This window comes from Coffea arabica, chromosome 2c, assembly GCF_036785885.1.
Source record: "Coffea arabica cultivar ET-39 chromosome 2c, Coffea Arabica ET-39 HiFi, whole genome shotgun sequence".
Taxonomy (NCBI): domain Eukaryota; kingdom Viridiplantae; phylum Streptophyta; class Magnoliopsida; order Gentianales; family Rubiaceae; genus Coffea; species Coffea arabica.
Genome location: NC_092312.1, coordinates 1,289,312 through 1,306,649, shown reverse-complemented (window position 1 = coordinate 1,306,649; position 17,338 = coordinate 1,289,312). Strand labels below are relative to the sequence as shown.

Genomic DNA, 17,338 nt, shown 5'->3' with positions numbered 1-17,338 from the left:
ATCTTTCCACTAGGCAATAGCCCACTATTTTAAAAGAAATGGGGGAGAGTCATTAGCCAGACGAGATATTAATTGACATTGATTTCCGGAGACCTATCCACATATATTTCAAAGTACAAAGTCTGATTAGGTGATTTGTCTGCTAGTACACAAATCTATTTGTAACCAGCAGTGCAAATACCAGTGCTTAGTTCGACATTTTATTTATGCCTCTGAACTTGATTTGCTGAAATGTTCTGTGAGCCACATGCCCCAGGCCAATGTATTGGCATTAGCCAAAACACATTAGCAGAAAAACAATCATACAAAAGAAAAGAATAAACTGCAATGTTATTCCGGTGTCTCTCAACAAATGCAGAGTTTACTCGTAAATTTTGTACACGAGCACGTATGGTACATGGCAGCCAATACAAAGCTCAATTACAAGTTCTGGGTATTGGACACAGCTAAAATTGTTCAGCGAATCAAAAGAAGAAAAAAAGGCCTTTTTTCCCTTTATTGCCAGAGAATCCCGAAAAGGGGATGGAAAAAGAACGGGAAGAGATGAAAGTATGAAAACTGAGACTACAAGAGTTTCTCAACCTGATGAGGGACAGAACCAACTGGAACAATGAATCACAACTGGTTCATTCATCACAAATTCCTCTCAATGAAATCCCATATCCTTTCTTCCATATATATACGGTCCCTATGCCGGCGGGGCATGTGCCGCTCGTCAGGAAATATCAACAACTCATAAGGCTTACCAGCAGCCACCAACGCATTTACAAGCCTTGCAGTGTGCCTAAAATGCACATTTTCATCAATCATACCATGCACGAGCAGCAACTTCCCCTTGATTTTCTCCACATGGTGCATCACAGAGCTATACAAATAACCTGACGGATTTTCAGCAGGCAAACCCATGTACTTTTCAGTGTAAAATGTATCATACCCGTCCCATGATGTTACTGGGGCACCAGAAACAGCACACCGAAACACTTCAGGAAACCTTGCCAAAGACATAGCTGAGAGGTATCCGCCATAGCTCCATCCGTACAATCCGATATGGCCTTGGTGAGCTAGTCCATTTTTTATTAGCCATTCAGCTCCGCTTAATTGATCTTCAGCATCAATATGGCCACAATTATACTTCAGTGCACCTTCAAATTTGAGTCCCCGTCGAGCAGTTCCTCTGTTATCCATCTGAAAAAGGGAAAGGACTCGAGATCAGAATTAAGCTGTTCCTGTATCTTCTACAATAAACAGCTGGGAATGTTAAAATGTCATGGCAAGAAACTAGAAAACAGATAAGTTATTTGTGACATATCTTCTGTGTAGGAATCCCAACCTTTGGGCAGATTCCACAAATTTAAGAAGGCATCTAAACTTGGTACAAATCGTGCACTGATTACAAGTGTAGCACACTTTTACAAAGTACGATGGGGTGCATAGAGACAAAGAAAATGATTCTTCATCAGATAAATAGTTTGATCTCATCTAAATATCAGCTAACCTTCCATACTAGGATGCCTTTGCTTCTAAGGTACTGAGCCCTCATGTCTACAGTGTTCACCCAGGAATCACAGACTAGCTGTATGCTGGGACCACCATAGACTTGAATCATAGTTTTATATGGTGGTGGTCCAAATCTTGAAGGATCAGGCTTGTATAGCACCGCATATAAAGCAGTCCCATCTTTTGCTGGTATCTGAACTATCTGTGGAGGCTCAATCTGGAGCTTTTTGAACCTGGGAATGCTCAGCGGTTGCTCGTACAAAGGCATAACTAAGCTGCCATCATGTAGGGAGCAAAGAGATATTCTTGGAGGTGTATCCAGTGAATCATGAATATCTATGAAACTATGCAGTTGGTGGTCAAGGACAACTATATGTTTTCCCTTTTCTCGAGTTAATCTCAATGGGGCCTCCAACGGACAGCTTGCATCTGGAAACAATTTAGCACAATATAGATGAGACTCTAAAGGGCCATCTAAAGTTCCTGTAAAGTATACGAGGCCAGCAGCCTCATTTACTCCAGCAACTTGCTCAACCATCCAATCTCCTTGAGTTATAGGTCCCAAGCAAACTCCATTTGAGTCATGAAGATACAGGTGTCTAAATCCTGTTTTCTCACTCGCCCAAATAAATCCCCCATGGTATTTATTGAGTCCTTTATCCAAAGGGGTGAAGCAATCATGCAGAGTGATCCATGTCTCATGCTCTTCTTCCACAAGTACTTTCCTACAGCCTGTTTTGATGTCAAACCTGAGGATTTTGAGCTTAGAATGCGATCTACTCAAAACCTGAGCAGTAAGAACATTTCCATGCATCCAGTTTACTCTTGCTAAATATTCCTCATCACCATCAGCTTCGACCTTTTCTCCACAGAGAAGATCCATCCACACCACAGGACCTCCAACGACAGAAACCACCCCAATGCGCACTTTGACATTGGGCCCCCCAGCAAAAGGGTAAGCATGGTCCTCCTGTGCGTCTGAACCAACAGAACTTCTACCTTGGTGCATGATTCTGAAAAGAGGTATCTCAGATGAATCAACCTGTGTAAATGCCAAGAACTTGCTGTCCAGTGACCACCAGTAACCATTCTTTCGTTCCATCTCCTCCTAGAATCAGAAAGATGGTTCCAATCAACTCTGTGCATTAACCTATTTCTTCTCCCATAATGGGCACTAAACTATTGAAAATCTCAGAAAATCTAAAGAGAATGAATTATCTCACCTGTGCTATATATTCTGCAAGACCATGCATCTGAAACAACCCAAACGAGAAATGATCATCATATTCATACATCTTAAACATAATTCAGTCCAACAAAAAAGGTCCATCAAATGGACCATAATACAGGCGTAATAAGACAAAACGTTGAAGGAATAACACTTAATTGTTGTTGTTGGCAGATTACTGTCATTAGAATAGACCAACAAGTTTAAATGAGAGCCAAATTTGGCCTAAAAGATCAAATGATGAAAACACGATTCCAAGAGGTCATAAATTGCAAACACAATTGGTGGGCAACCTGCACTGCTAAAATACACTTATTTGTACACTATGATTGGTCAAAATGATCTCTCTAATTTGTAGACATCATATATATCATCATAGGGGCCATCTCAAGTATACCAACAATATTGGACTTTATGCTTACTAGATTGATTCCATCAGCACCGGATGTCAACTGCTTTGAATCGTTGTATAAAAGGTTTAACACATGAAGCTCACTATCTCTGACATATGCAAGCATGGTCCCATCTGGGGAGATGTGTGGATCAATAATTGGAGAAGATGCTACACTTGGAATCTTAAGCTCTGGCTGCAGATGAAAATCCTGGATATATATCTGCGATGGATCAAACAGAAGTAGGTTAGATGCGCACAGGCCCATGTCAGTAGATGAAATGGATTCTTGTGTAAATGAACCATTGGAAAGCATTTTTTTTATGCAAGCAAATACTGTAGCACTTTTTTTGGATAATTTCTTAAAAATACTATAGCACTTTTTGATGTGATGTATGCAAGATAAAAAGGTGATTGAAAAATATATTGATGATGTAAGCAAAAAAACTTTTGGAAAAAAACCAGTGTCCAAGCAAACCCATTATTTACTATACCAAGTGGAAATATAGTGCAGCCATGCAAATGATAGTTCCCAAGTTTTAGCAAGTCAATAATCTGAATAGTTATTAAAAAGAATTAAAATCGTTAGACTGCCTTGGCATCTTATTCCTACAGAAAATTCCAGGTCAAGAAGAGCAAAGAAAACAGATAATTTTAAGGCAGCATAGTTCCAAAAAGACTGGAAAAGGGGTTCTTTTCGAACACATTTTTGTGCATTTGGAGAGAGCACTCCAGTGCAACTTTGTTAATCTCGTCATGTCCCTCAATGACAAAACGATACATCCTACCACTGGAGAAAAGAAAAACCAAAAAATAAAAATAAAAAAGGAGAAGCTTTTGCTTCAGCATTCCAAAAATAAATAAATAAGAGTAGCTTTCGCTTCAGCATTCACCCATGAGAATGGTCTTATTTATGCAAAAGGAAAATAACATGGAGGTAAGGAGACGCACCCCAACAGGTAATGGCACCATAACAGCCTTCTTTTTCGAGCTTGTCTTCACCCATTCATAGCGAGTTACCCCCAATCCACGTTCCCTTGACCTCTCCCTCCTCAACTTCTCTTCTGCAGATAAGTTATTCTCATCAAGTCCACCATCTGGAGGACTGAAAAACAATTCTTGCTTGCGGCTTTTCAGATCAAACACAAAGAGATTTCTGTTCAAACTTTGATCAGGACAAAATAAGTATGCCACCAAGCTATCATCAGGACTGAAGCTAACCAATGTTGGAGCTCCAAAACCTGGCAATGGGTATTGGACAATTTCTTCAACAGCAAAAACGAAGCAGTCATCTAATGGCTGTACCGTAGCTGGATCAGTTACTGGCATGTCGAAAGAAAGTGATCTCCGACGTTTCAAAGTCGTCTCCTTTTCATTTGCATCAGTCGATTGCATTAGCAATTAAGTGATCCAAAATTGAACAGTTTACACATCAAACCGTGCAAACTGACAAATCTGCAAGCCATACAAAGTCAATGGCTTCATTATAGCTTTAGAAAACAAAGTCAATGGCATGCTTTAGTTCAAAAGGAATTGGAAAGTTAATCAGTAATCAATTTAAAAATGTCAAACAATTAATCTGGTTCATGACTATAAAACAAAAGGAAACCCAAAAAAAAAAAAAAATTCAAGTGGGTAATTTAGTGAAAGTTAAAAACATTAGCCAAGATTCAATTTCTCCCACTTGGCATACACCTTTGCTATTAAAATTAATTCAAATTCTCCATTTTTTGGCTTTATTTTCGTTTGACAAAAAAGAAAAGCTCGTAAAAGATTCCTCATCTCAATTGAGCAATTATTAGTTGAGGAAAAAAACAACAGACTAAAAAAGAGAAAAAGGCACCGTATCTGCCAATAAGGTTTCGGAAAAAAATAGAAAGTTCGATAACGACTGATATAATCCAGTAAGTGCAGGCAAATATTTCGACTGTTGACTAGCCTGTAAATTTAATCAATCAGCAAAAAGGGTAAAGAGCCCATAAAGCCTATAAACTTTTAGTTCAATCTATCATCCATAAGAAAAAGCCTAAATGTGGAATTGGGATTGGAATCAGACCTGAACCAGAGAAAGATTTGATTTTGATCGGCCCCGTCAGCAGCAAAAGAACAGTAATAACTATGAGATCTCCGTTTCTGTGAACCGTTTGATTCAGTGTTCTTCCCTCTTCTTCTTCCTTATTACACAATATAACCTAAGAGAACTCAAGACAAAATCGGAGAATCTAATGGACCTAAAGTTCAGATTGTTCGACTTTTTTTGACTTGGAGCAATTAGAAATCGACGTGAAGAAAGGAGCGGAAAAATAAACAAATATATATATATATATATATTTTTTTGGTTCTGTATCAGTTAGTGTCCCTGTTCATACAATCAGCCAGTCACGGAAGGGACGAATGCCAAGGGCTTCTAGGGGGATAAAAAGCCTAAGGGGGCTACAAGTGAAATCAAACTAACTTGAAAATATTTCACATATAGTCCTTCACTTCTGCAAATTATCATTTCTAGTCTCCTCATTCTTGAAAAAGTCCATATTCACCACTTGAACGATCAAAATTGATTTAGTTAATCCAGTATGGATTCCATGTCCGCGGACATTGCTCCCCAAAAAGTAACACGAAGCAAAATTAAAAGTATGGTTTTGATATGTTCGTTATTTTCCATAGTAAGGGTACGAAGGTGTATCTTAATGCATACATATCTTTTTTTTTTAATATAATAAAAACATGTTTATTCTTTTTTTTTTCTTCCTCAAAATATTAACTCTCTACATCATTTTCTTGAGTAAAAATAATAATGATTGGAAATATGTTGTCGATCCAGATCGGATAACATGTCAATGATCCAATTTGTTATGTCGAATTTTTTACTTGACTATAGTAAGATATTGTTAATGTCAAGGACCGAAAAAGAAATTTTACAATATGATCCACTATGTGTCCAATATTACCCCTTAACCCACACTTTTTACAAGATGTAATGTAAAGGCCCGGTAAACCTTCGGATGGCTACTCAAGTGGAATTGTTAATTTTTTCAAAGGAAGTAGTGGTATATCTATAGATTTGGGGTTCAAATTTTATGTCTAAGAATTGGGAGAAAAGGACGCGCAAAAGGGTATAATTATAATATATACATATATATATATATATATATATATATATATATTTACACATGCAGGAATTACGTTGATTTTAAAAGCTACAAACTTTTAAAACTTCAATTTTGTTTTTCAAAATAATAGCATCGGCTTGATTATGGGGGATGGAGGGTGTCTTTTAAACGCTACAGAGTTATATATAATTTTGACCATAGTGCAATAGTTTCACCTGTTCGAGAATGGAGGGAAAATGCATATGCAAATTGGACGACTCCACCACCAGAGTTCGTCAGAACCAATGTAGATGCAGCAACCCTTTCTTTTCTTTTTTTTTTATTGGGTCCATTGGAAGGCCTATTGACCTTGTTACAATGGGACAAAACGAGGGGATGCAACCCAATTTCAACATCTGCAAACATGCAGGTTTCGGGTCCCTTAAGGATAGACGAGCCTGGATGGATCTCTGCTTGGATTGAGTTTAGCCGAAAACCATCTGCACGGTTATTTCCCTCCCTCCAGGCATCATCCAACCTGCATTCCCTGTTTCTCTCTTACTCCGTGGATTAGAATTGCATAAGGACTTTTCTCTTTCCCACTGTCATTTATCAAGGATAAGCTCGCTACAGAGTCTTTTTCAGGACAACACTCTTCTGCCAGGCTAGTTTCAACCAAGGGATAATGGCCCATAACTCAGCTGCTGAGTTGCTTGCAATGCCCAAATTACAGTAGAAACCACCCTTCCAATTTCCCATCTCGTCTCTGACTAATCCCCCTGCACCCGCAACTCCTGGATTGTTCGCGGATGCTCCGTTTACTTTTCACCTTTACCCATCTGTTGTGGCGGTTCCCAACCCAACTGATGTAAATCCAGTCCATACTTCTGCAGCTGTTCCCTTTTTGTGAGTTCTTTTAGACACAAGGAGCAGGATCTTTAGTATGGTCTGTAAATTATAATTAAGAAATAAATTCTAGATTAACACACCTTGAGATATTGAAGACATTTTGGAGAAGAATTTCACAGCCCTTTCAGCAAGCCTTCCAATCACCAAGGTTGTAAACTATAACCTTTTGCGGTCTAGCCTTCCCTCGCCTGGCTCTCTATTATGTTATTGTAGTGATGGGTAAAAATAACGAATGTCAGAGTGGTGAGAGGGACCAGGAGTCCTAGAGTATTTATAGAGTCGCAATCTCTCCCATCATAGAATTGTAATAGACTCTAATTACTTTAGATATATGATACTTTATTATGATAAGATACAGCTTAATAATCACTGTAATTATCAGATAAAAATACCACATATAATGCGTCCACATACAACGAATATGGGACTCCCTACTTCCTCCAGTCATCTATTCTCATTAGAATTCTGTAATTAGTTATTCATATTTATTCATATAGTTATTTATCCTTCTAATTAACGGGAGTTATCTTCATGAATATCATATGTGGTCACGTAGGCCACATAAATATTCTAACAAGTTCATCATGCGCCAATTTTGCCTTTCGAAGCGAGTTGGTTGCAGTCTCAGTTTCTGCTCCCTTCCAATCGCATTAAGCAATTCCTTGTTGTCTACGCGTGATGAACCACTAGCTAAGCTGGTGGAGAAACAAACTCCTCCATGCATTCCATTATTCTTCCTTTTTAAGATTTCAGTCCACCCATCTAACCAGCGGTAGGCGCTTGAACATTTCCCATTTGTTCTCCCTAACATCATAGTTGTTCCACCCAAGGACAATCTCTGATTGCATGCAGTGTATCCTCGTACTCTCTCTGGTAAACTGGACGTTTCTCATCCTTGCTGGCTATATGGCGCCTCCGCTTTTCCCCATTCGTTGCTAATTTCCCAAGCCGAACCATCCACAGTAGGCACAATCATCTTCCGGGACCTTTTTGTTTCATCCCTTTTGTCGTCTCCACCATATCGATTCACACTCCATTTCGTGAGCTGATTTTGTGGAGAACTTGCCTCTTGAGTCCGGACCCCAGCTTAGCACATCCAGTCCCCTGCTATTAAACAGAAAGCCCTCAGTTTCAGCAGGGTTTCGTGCGGTAAGTAATGTTTTAGTGCTCAGAATTGCAATATGATACCGTTTGCCCCCATGGCTTGAATCCAAAGCCAATGATGATTTACGGGTCCTTACTCAATAATTTAGAGGTGTAGATCATAACCAATTGTGTTAACCCGTCCTAACTTCTTTTCCACCCTGGAACTCGCCCATTAATTTTGAATAGGTCTAAATAGATATCCAATTAGATGCCTTCAAAAATAATTAGTGCAATTTATAATCATTTAAAAATAATTATACATTTAAACTCAATTTTTAACTAGTGTTAAGCAAATAAATTTAAATTTTTTACCAATCTAACAATAATAAAATACCGTTATGCTTGTCAAATAACATACAAAAAAAAGTAGAATTTTATAGTTATCTAGTGTACTAGGGTGTATTTATTTATTTCGAGCCTTGTTGAATGGCATTCAATAATCATCAAAACACAAAGTAAGAAGAGCGTGAACTAGAAATCAAAACTAGCAAACTTTAAGGTCAAAATTCATATACTCATGTTGGATCAATACTTAAACTTTTCCTATTGTGGACATTACTTTTCATCAAGTGTACATTGGATGATTTGTTAACAAAGACACAAAACTATCGTTTCTTTTCCTACTCTCTTTTTTTTTTTTTTTTTGGGTGGCCGTAAACAAAAATATTAAATTCAGTAAAGATAAGGTGTGCTTGCTGGAGTAATATAATATCCGGAATTATCCCCATTTTGGAATTAAATGTGCTATTTTACATTTTGATGTCAAGCTAAAATTAGAAGCACCAATTCCCCATCCTTGACTTCGTACACAGCAAGTATGGTATATACATATAGGACTGTGAATATTTAAACATGGATTCTGGTACCATCAAGGAAGCTAAGCTTACATTTTACGGTCTCCGAGCAAGATTTCAGCCGCCTAAAGCCGCTCAGTATATTTTGCACCAGAGAGAGAACAAAACACACTACTGTCTCCGACCATTCTGGACTGAAGTTCTTTACTCAAAAGCCTGGAAAGGCAGAGTTTCTTCTGTACATGCTCTCTTCCCCCCTGGCTCTAGGCTTAAAGGGAAAAAAAAGGAAAGAAAAAGGTTCTGTTACGGGGGTGTTGCCTACTTCAAGATGGTTTAGCAGCATCTAAAGCTTCTCTCTACATAATTAAGCTGTACTCAAGGTAAAAACCACCATCCTTAGAAACCAATGCACAAACTATATATTGTGCTGCTTAGAACAACTTCTTGCATCCGATAGTTGCAAAGCTTGCATCCTTGCAACAGTTTTTCTTTAAGCCTCAACCAACATTTCTGAATCTTCAACTTCAGAGCTTAAAACAAAGCTTGGAAATGCTAACGTGATGTCCCTGATCAAACCAAATAACTTAGAAGTTATAATAATCAACAAACTCAATTATCTAAAGTGTATGACAATTTCTACTTATTTTCATTTTAATGGACTTGCTACTTTTTGTGAAATTGTTTTGTTTCTTTCGAAAAATCTACAGAGAACACCTGAAAACCTTGAATTCTCAATCATATTATGCACGTTCGAATGTATAGCAGTTATATGGACTACTTGCTCAACATGTAAAACATTCAAGTCTCAACAAGCATACTGTTCCTGGCACATGCTGCAGAAGCAGACTGAACAATTTCATAGCCAAGTTAAATTGATTTCAGCAGAAATTGCAAAATTGAAGGAGGAAATTGTGAATGGAACGGGAATGGTTAAACTGTAGATGATCAGCAGTCGCTTGAATGTAATACAAGCGTTTGATTCACTCATAACGCTTACTTCAGATATGGAAGTGTCATGTTCTTCATAAGGGATGGATATCTCGACACAAACTCCTTCCACTCTTCTTGATCAATCCTTCCATCACCTTTGGTATCTGCATCTTTGAATGTCTACAGCAGGATAAGTTAAAAGAAATTTTTTAATCTGATGATGAAGAGACCCAATAGGAAGTGGACAATGTAGCAAGCAGAAATTTTAACCTTATCCACGATCATTTCGACGACATCATCTGAAAGCACGAGATCTGATTCGTGCAGAAGAGCCAATACCATCTCTTTTAACTGTCAGTTAAAACGATAGGCACAAGACTCAGAAAAATTAATTGTTTTCATATTTTCATTCGAGGGACAAAAGTTATATTAGGCTATTTCTTACAGTCACCTTAATTAAGACATGAGATTGGAAAGGATAGTGTATAGAAATGGTTGAAAGCTGTCACAAAAATATGGGGTGACGCATGTATGACTATCCTAGGCAGATGTAGTGAAGACCGCAATACAGCTTATAAGACAAAAATATGACAACATAATTCTCAGTGGAAAGATTTACTTCCATGTAAAGCTTTGATGTATCTACAGAGATATTTGAGTATAGCAGGTACATCTGTCCCTGAGAAGTGGGGAATAGGAATTTGAAAGTACAGCGTCATGAATGGTGTTTATTGTTACCTCTTCTCTTTCAATATAACCAGTGTGCCTTAGATCATACAACCTGAATGCAACTGCCAAAAGAGAAAAAGTTTTGCACAAGATAAATGAGCCAGGTCAATGAATATCTTACACCAGAACCATAATATGAACTAAAACTGAAGGCTGAGGCTGCTTGGAGTTACTGTGCATATGACAAAACTAGTTATTACATGCAATTTTGTCAGCCACAGGAGCATTTGGATGAAACACGCCCAGAGATCGGACAAATTCACCAAATTCAATTACTCCATTGCGTTTTAGATCAAACAGATCAAATACCTGCATGATAATGTGCCAAAGATTCAGTAAGGAAACCACTAATTGCAGATTTATCTTTACACATATTATAGCAACATGTAGAACCCATCACCAAGCAGCAGCATGGTTGAACCACATACAATGTATTAGCAGCAGCCAAAATTGTGCAACAAAACCAAGAAATCAATAATTTGTCATCAATTTCAGCAGCAATTACCAAAACAGAAGTCTAAATACGTACCCTGTCTGCAAATAAATTCCTCCTGTTTCTGTTCCTGAACAGAGCAAGCTGAAACTCTTCCTGGTAATCAAATTCCATGTAAAAGGATTTCATTAGAAGGAGACATTCTAGCCTCACTGCTATCATGAATTCAGTATCTTATATGACAAAGATAAATTATTCGGCAACAAATGATATATGTTGTAAATTGACAGGCAAGCTGGTGAGATTGCCTTGTGGATAAGCCCGTCATCAATTATGGAGCTGCTAATTTTCTTAAATAGCTCGTATAATGCCTGCACTTCATCTACAGTAACTGCAAGAGAATAGTATGCCAATTATCAAAAGTGTTGGAATTAACATTCATGGAGATAGGAAAATAATCAAAAGGTCAACTAAGTGGAGCTTGAAATTAGCGTTACACAATTTTGCAATACAATTCAATAGAGCCTATAAATAAGGTGATCAGACGCCTAAAGTAGGCTATACAGTGACATAAAACACAACTTTTCTAAGTATGAAACCAGGCAAATTATGAGAAAAATGCACACTTACAAGGCGTCTCAGCAGCAAGTACAGTAGGTTCCTCATAGCCAGGGACATTCCTGGCGTTTTTCGAGTATAAGCACCCCATCAAGATCCTAGCTTCTAAGGTCTACTTCACACAAATATTTCATTCTATAGAAATTCTCATAATAATCCTGCAAACAAGGAGTGAAAAAGTAAAGCAACTTTGCTGTTAAAATTAGTAGATGAACAAATCGTTCAGCTTTAACAAGAGTTTAAGAGTTCAATCTCATTACATAAACATATCAGCACACGAAGGAGAGGGCAGGTTAAGAGTGCTCAAACTCTCCAGAATAGCTTAAGCATCTAGATGAGGTGATCATTCAACGTTTATTAGCAACTGCAAATGAACAATCTACTAATACACCTTCTTGTTTTCAAAGACATTCTATCAAAGAAATTGATAACCAAAGTTATGACTACAGGGAAATGCAAATTAGTAGTAGTTTCTTACAGCAGGCCTTTCTTCTGCTCGGCTGTCATAAACCGTCATTTGACCATCTACCGAATTGAAAACAATTGGTTAAAAAAAAAAAAAATACAGGCACACACAGAGGATTGGTTTATAAGCCAAACATGCAATATTAAAAAAAAAAAAGAATAAAGATGACAAAAGGCCTAAACTTTGAAGTCCGACCGTGGAATAGGCCGATAGCCACTATTTTACTTGTATACACTCTCCAATTCAAGCCGCACCTTCTCATTGACCTTTTGGTGAATGAATTAAAACATGCTACAGTTCCATGGGTCCAGCTCAATAGAATTTTAATTCATTTCGAGAGCACGGTAGTCCCACCCAGAAAAGTGGTAGAAGTAATTTCACATCCCGCAAACAGGGCACAAGGGAAAAGATCATAATCTTGACAGATCAAACACATTACAAAGTGGAGGAGGGCTGTGTTATGTACATTAAAAAGTGGGGCGGGGGGACATTCACCAATTTGGTTCCTAAATTTTTTCATTAAAATCAATTTTGTCCTTAATAGTTTTTTTTAATCAATTAGTTTGTTTGAATTGTAAATTATTTGAGATATTTTTACTGTAACACTTTTTGTGATGTGATGTATGTGAGATAAAAAGATAATTGGAAAGATAAAAAATTATATTGAAAATTGTAATGATGATGTCAGCAAATATATTTGGGCAAATAATCTACTATCAAAAAATGTAGCCCTCGAATTATATTTGCCAATGTAGGACTTTTACGGTGGAATGATCACATTTCATCTCTGTAGGACGACCGGCCAAGGGTATTTTGGCCAAGAAAAGGTTAGATGCTGCAGTATAAGAAATCCTATATAAAAAATAAAGAAAAATAAAAGCATTCAAGTAAGCTGGGGAGAAAAATCATAACGGATCTTCTATTCCACTTTCTATATTATTCTCTATCTCACTTTTTATTATATTGTTATTTCTCATTCATAAACATAATGTTTTATTTCTATTTTGTTTTCTTAAGATGCAATAACTATTATTTGAGTAAAAAATATATGCAACAACCTAAAAAATATATATATAACGGAAAATTAAAAATACAGCAAAAAAGCAATATATAACAGAAAATTGAAAAATACAGCAAAAAATTTATAAAAAAATCTCATTTTTTATGCATTTTGATTTTTTGAGTTTATTTAAATTTTGTGTGTTACTTAGTTAATAGTTATTTGATCTTAAAGAAATAAAACATAATATTTATAAAAAAAAAATAATAATATAATAAAAAGTATAACAGGTGAGAGCACAGAGAATATGGCAGAAGATCCGTTGCCGAGAACAACCCATTTTTCATTAAAGTGGGACACAAAATAAAAATTGGCAAAAAACAAAACCCATCTCCCGCACATCAAGCACACTTTTATCAGGACACTCCATCACCGCACAAAACTAGAAGCAGCTACAGTAGAAGGAGCATCTACGCCCATTTCTGCAGCGACGGCCCTGCTCAAATGCAACACACCAAGAAAGATGGAAGGGAGGCCATTTTGCTTTTGGATTGAGTAAGATTAGATTTTGGCTAAAAATTGTGGAGTGTTGTGGAGATATTCCAATGCAGAAGGACTTCAACCCAACTCCATCACTTTAATTTCACTAAAATTCTCTCCGAGCTTCTCCTTTCGAAATAAAAAAAAAGGAACGAAACACAATAGAACACAAATTTGAAAGAAAAAAATGCAGCTAATAGGATGAAAAGCAGATCAACACTGACCGTCATCAAATAAGTATCCTATTATGTGAGAAAGATTGAGCTTTTGATTGGATTGAAACATTTGGCCTAGGGTAGATTATACCCCAATTGCTCGGAAGATGAATATGTAAATAAATGCCCTCCACCTGCTTGTGAAAAATGCCAGGTATGTAATATGTATTTGTACGAGATGGGAAGCCCTCGTCTATTTTAGTTTTTGCCGCCGTCGCACCGGCAAAGACTAGCAACTGAGTGGGTTGCAAGAAAAATATATATACCTTCCATCAAATTTTATGTTCCTTGATTTCTTGCTGTTTTGGTTTTAAATGGCACCCGTATGAGTACGTAGTTTCTGCGTGCTCGGATGTGAGGGAGTGGGAAAATTCCAGAAAATCTATAGCCGGAAGTAAAGACTAGATCAGTCGGAAGAGGAATGACATAAGCAGACACATCACAGATGCAGCGATGACTGATTTTGGAAAAATTTTCTACTTTCTATTTTTCACCCCAATCATGAAGCTTTATAGTAATATTTTCTCCCCGTCATAATTGAACATTTTTATTTATCTTTTTTATTTTTATAGGAGAGTTGACTTGTGGTTCCTATGTTGCCCTTGATATTTGTGGGAAAAATTGAAATGGATAGTGCCACCGTAGCAACTAGTAAAACTTAACGGACTACATTGGTAAAAAAAAAAAACTATTAAGGATGAAATTAGTTTTAGTGAAAAAGTTCAAGGATGAACACGGTGAATTTCCAAAAATATCAGCCAAAAACGTAAGCAAATCTGTTCTGTTCCTTACGGACATGGAGTAAAATATTAATGAGTAGGAAGGAACCAGCGATGAGAAATAAAGCATCACAACTTGCAAGTTGCTACGCAATAGAAGACTTGAAAAACTGATGCACTTTCGGATGATTACGTATTTCTCAGTTAGTCAGAACAGTTCCCCTAAAAATTCATCTCAAGAAAAACTCGTCCATCGGAACAACTGATCCCAGGGGAGCAGCATTCTCGCCTCAAAAAATGCCGTCTATGATTTCTCCCACTATGAGTAAGAGAAAGAAGAACTGGATTCCTGTTTTTTTTTTTTTTTTGGTTTTGTTTTTTTGTGGTGGGTGGGGACTGGGGAGGGAAAGAGAGAGAACGTGAAAATTTTGAGATTGAAAAAAGTCCGAGGCATGAGAATTCATCATGACGGTCAGCTCTTAAATTCACTGCTACTGTTTCTCTTGCATAGTGACTTAATAGGCATGAATTACATATACGAATGGGCCCGAACATGCAAAGAAAACGTAGAGATGAGCTCAAATTTCGAAACCCCGATGAGGCGAATGACATTCAAGAATTAAAAACCCCAACTTAGATTGAAGTTCAAAATCGTTCAGATCCCAGAGATCAGGGACCCAGAAAAAATACAAGTAATTGAGGAACTAGTGCAATATGCATATAGAAAGGAAGACTATCTAAATGAAAGATTAGAACGTACCCGAAGTTGGGGGAGGGAGCAGGAACTACCGAACCCGGGGAGCAGAGAAAGGACCTTGGGAAGGCAGCTTAGTTTGACGTTTCGTGAGTAGGAGCAAGTTGTGTGGGGGCTTGTTTACACTTTACGGTATATGCTGAATCAACCAAAAAATTAAAAAACAATATACATCTTCCAACATTTTGACGTATCTTCTGTCCTACGCCCCTGTGTCACTTTCTGTCCCACTTTTTATTATATTGCTATTTCTCCTTCGCAAACATCATGTTTTAATTCTTTTTTATTTCCTTATGATCCAATAACTATTAATTGGAACAGAGAATAACACAGGATATGAGACAGAGGACCCGTTGCATATTTTGACAATGAGCTGTAGCATACAGAGCCAGGAGGAGGACGCATGTTACCATTACAGATGATTTATTAATTATTAGGGATAATTTCATAAACAATTGCACCTACTTCCATTGAGGATTAAAAAATTACACGTACCTCCCATAAGTTTATCATTTTGGTAACAAAGACTATTTCATGGTCAAAATTTCAAATTAATAACCCAAAATACCCTTATCAAAATTGTAAAGTTCATTTTACTTTCTTATAAAATTATTTAAAAATTATGGAACATACATAAAATCTCAAATTCATTTTTAACCCTTATCTCTACTATTTTAAATATTTCATATTATGACATGTCAAATTGTACCATTATCACCTATTCATTACAACCATCAATTCTTAAATTCTAAAATCTCAATTGTAGTAATACATTTATATTTGGTACGAAAAATGAATAATCAATGATACAATAATGGGGCAGTTAGAATAAAATTTTAATTTTGGATATAAGTAGGTATGTCAATGAATCAAATCTTATCTAGATTCAATTTAGACCCAATATACTTGGATAAATTTTGGATTTAATTTCTCAAATTCAAATTCTATCCAAATTCAGACCCTATTAGAGAGTCATGGGTTTGGTATAATCTAAGTTTTTACGATCCATACCTAAATACAGATGTAAACCAGATCATACACATATTCGTGTATAAATTATACACACACACGCATACGTTAATACATATATACATACATATATACAGTCTAATATTCTATAATCATTGGATCAAATAAATTAAGATTTTATGACTATTAAATTGAAAGATATGTTCTTAATATAAAACAAACACCACCTAATTTTGCCCATCCATCATTTATTAACTAAACACATTGAGAAAGCAAATCTAAAGGGGAAGGAACAACTGCGCCGTTCTCCATTCCGCTCTGCTCTCTACTTTTCTTTCTTCATAGGAGGAAAATATTGGTTTTAAGTCAATATCTCATTTACTCTTCCTTGGTTCTTCTTTTCTCTTTATTCTTATTTTTATTTAATAAAGTTTATCTTAAGGTATCATAGTGAGAGTTTTCTTCTAACCCAAGCTATCCTGATGAGGGTTTTGTTTATTTTTTATTTTTTTGTTATTTATTTTCTCATATTTAAGAATTTTTTCAGATCTATATACTAAATCTAAAATTTCTTGGGTCTTCTCGTCAAATCTCAATAACAGTTTTGAACTTGAACCAGTTGGATAACAATATATAAGGGAATATACATGCATATATATCTATGTAGTGGTTCGTTCAATGGGTTAAATTTGATAATTTGTAATTTACAGTGTAATTTTTTTTTATTTTGTAACTATATTAAATCGTATGATTTTTCAGATCAAATATATCTGTGGCATGTTCAATGTATTTTCTGCCATTAGTACATATTATTTTGTCACGCAAATTGTGTTGGATGATTTTCATCTCTATTATTAATAATATTGACTTATGTTTTATCAAAAACAAAAAAAAAAACCTGCTCATCTATT

General features: G+C 36.4%; 2 protein-coding genes across 5 annotated transcripts; both read right to left on the bottom strand.

Moving 5' to 3' along the window:
• Positions 1 to 303: 303 nt before the first annotated feature.
• Positions 304 to 5,505, bottom strand: LOC113724884 (uncharacterized). The gene is made up of 6 exons (XM_072073301.1): positions 5,173 to 5,505; positions 4,068 to 4,571; positions 3,148 to 3,339; positions 2,721 to 2,750; positions 1,496 to 2,605; positions 304 to 1,185 (listed from the first exon to the last, which is right to left on the bottom strand). Exons 2-6 carry the CDS (start codon positions 4,509 to 4,511, stop codon positions 634 to 636), a joined length of 2,328 nt encoding a protein of 775 aa, XP_071929402.1. The 5' UTR covers positions 4,512 to 4,571; positions 5,173 to 5,505; the 3' UTR covers positions 304 to 633.
• A 3,456-nt stretch (positions 5,506 to 8,961) lies between these two features.
• On the bottom strand, positions 8,962 to 15,589 carry LOC113728267 (calcineurin B-like protein 4). Of its 4 annotated transcripts, XM_072073298.1 has the most exons (10): positions 15,465 to 15,560; positions 12,243 to 12,289; positions 11,777 to 11,922; positions 11,455 to 11,537; positions 11,243 to 11,302; positions 10,914 to 11,022; positions 10,723 to 10,775; positions 10,255 to 10,335; positions 10,052 to 10,164; positions 8,962 to 9,620 (listed from the first exon to the last, which is right to left on the bottom strand). In XM_072073298.1, the coding sequence occupies exons 3-10, from the start codon at positions 11,853 to 11,855 to the stop codon at positions 9,545 to 9,547; spliced, it is 654 nt and encodes a 217-aa protein (XP_071929399.1). In that variant the 5' UTR covers positions 11,856 to 11,922; positions 12,243 to 12,289; positions 15,465 to 15,560; the 3' UTR covers positions 8,962 to 9,544. The 4 variants fall into 4 exon arrangements, with proteins under 4 accessions (XP_071929399.1, XP_071929398.1, XP_071929400.1 ...); XM_072073297.1 differs by lacking the exon at positions 12,243 to 12,289 and having other exon boundaries at positions 15,465 to 15,589; XM_072073299.1 differs by lacking the exons at positions 12,243 to 12,289; positions 15,465 to 15,560 and adding an exon at positions 13,995 to 14,518.
• Positions 15,590 to 17,338: the final 1,749 nt, after the last annotated feature.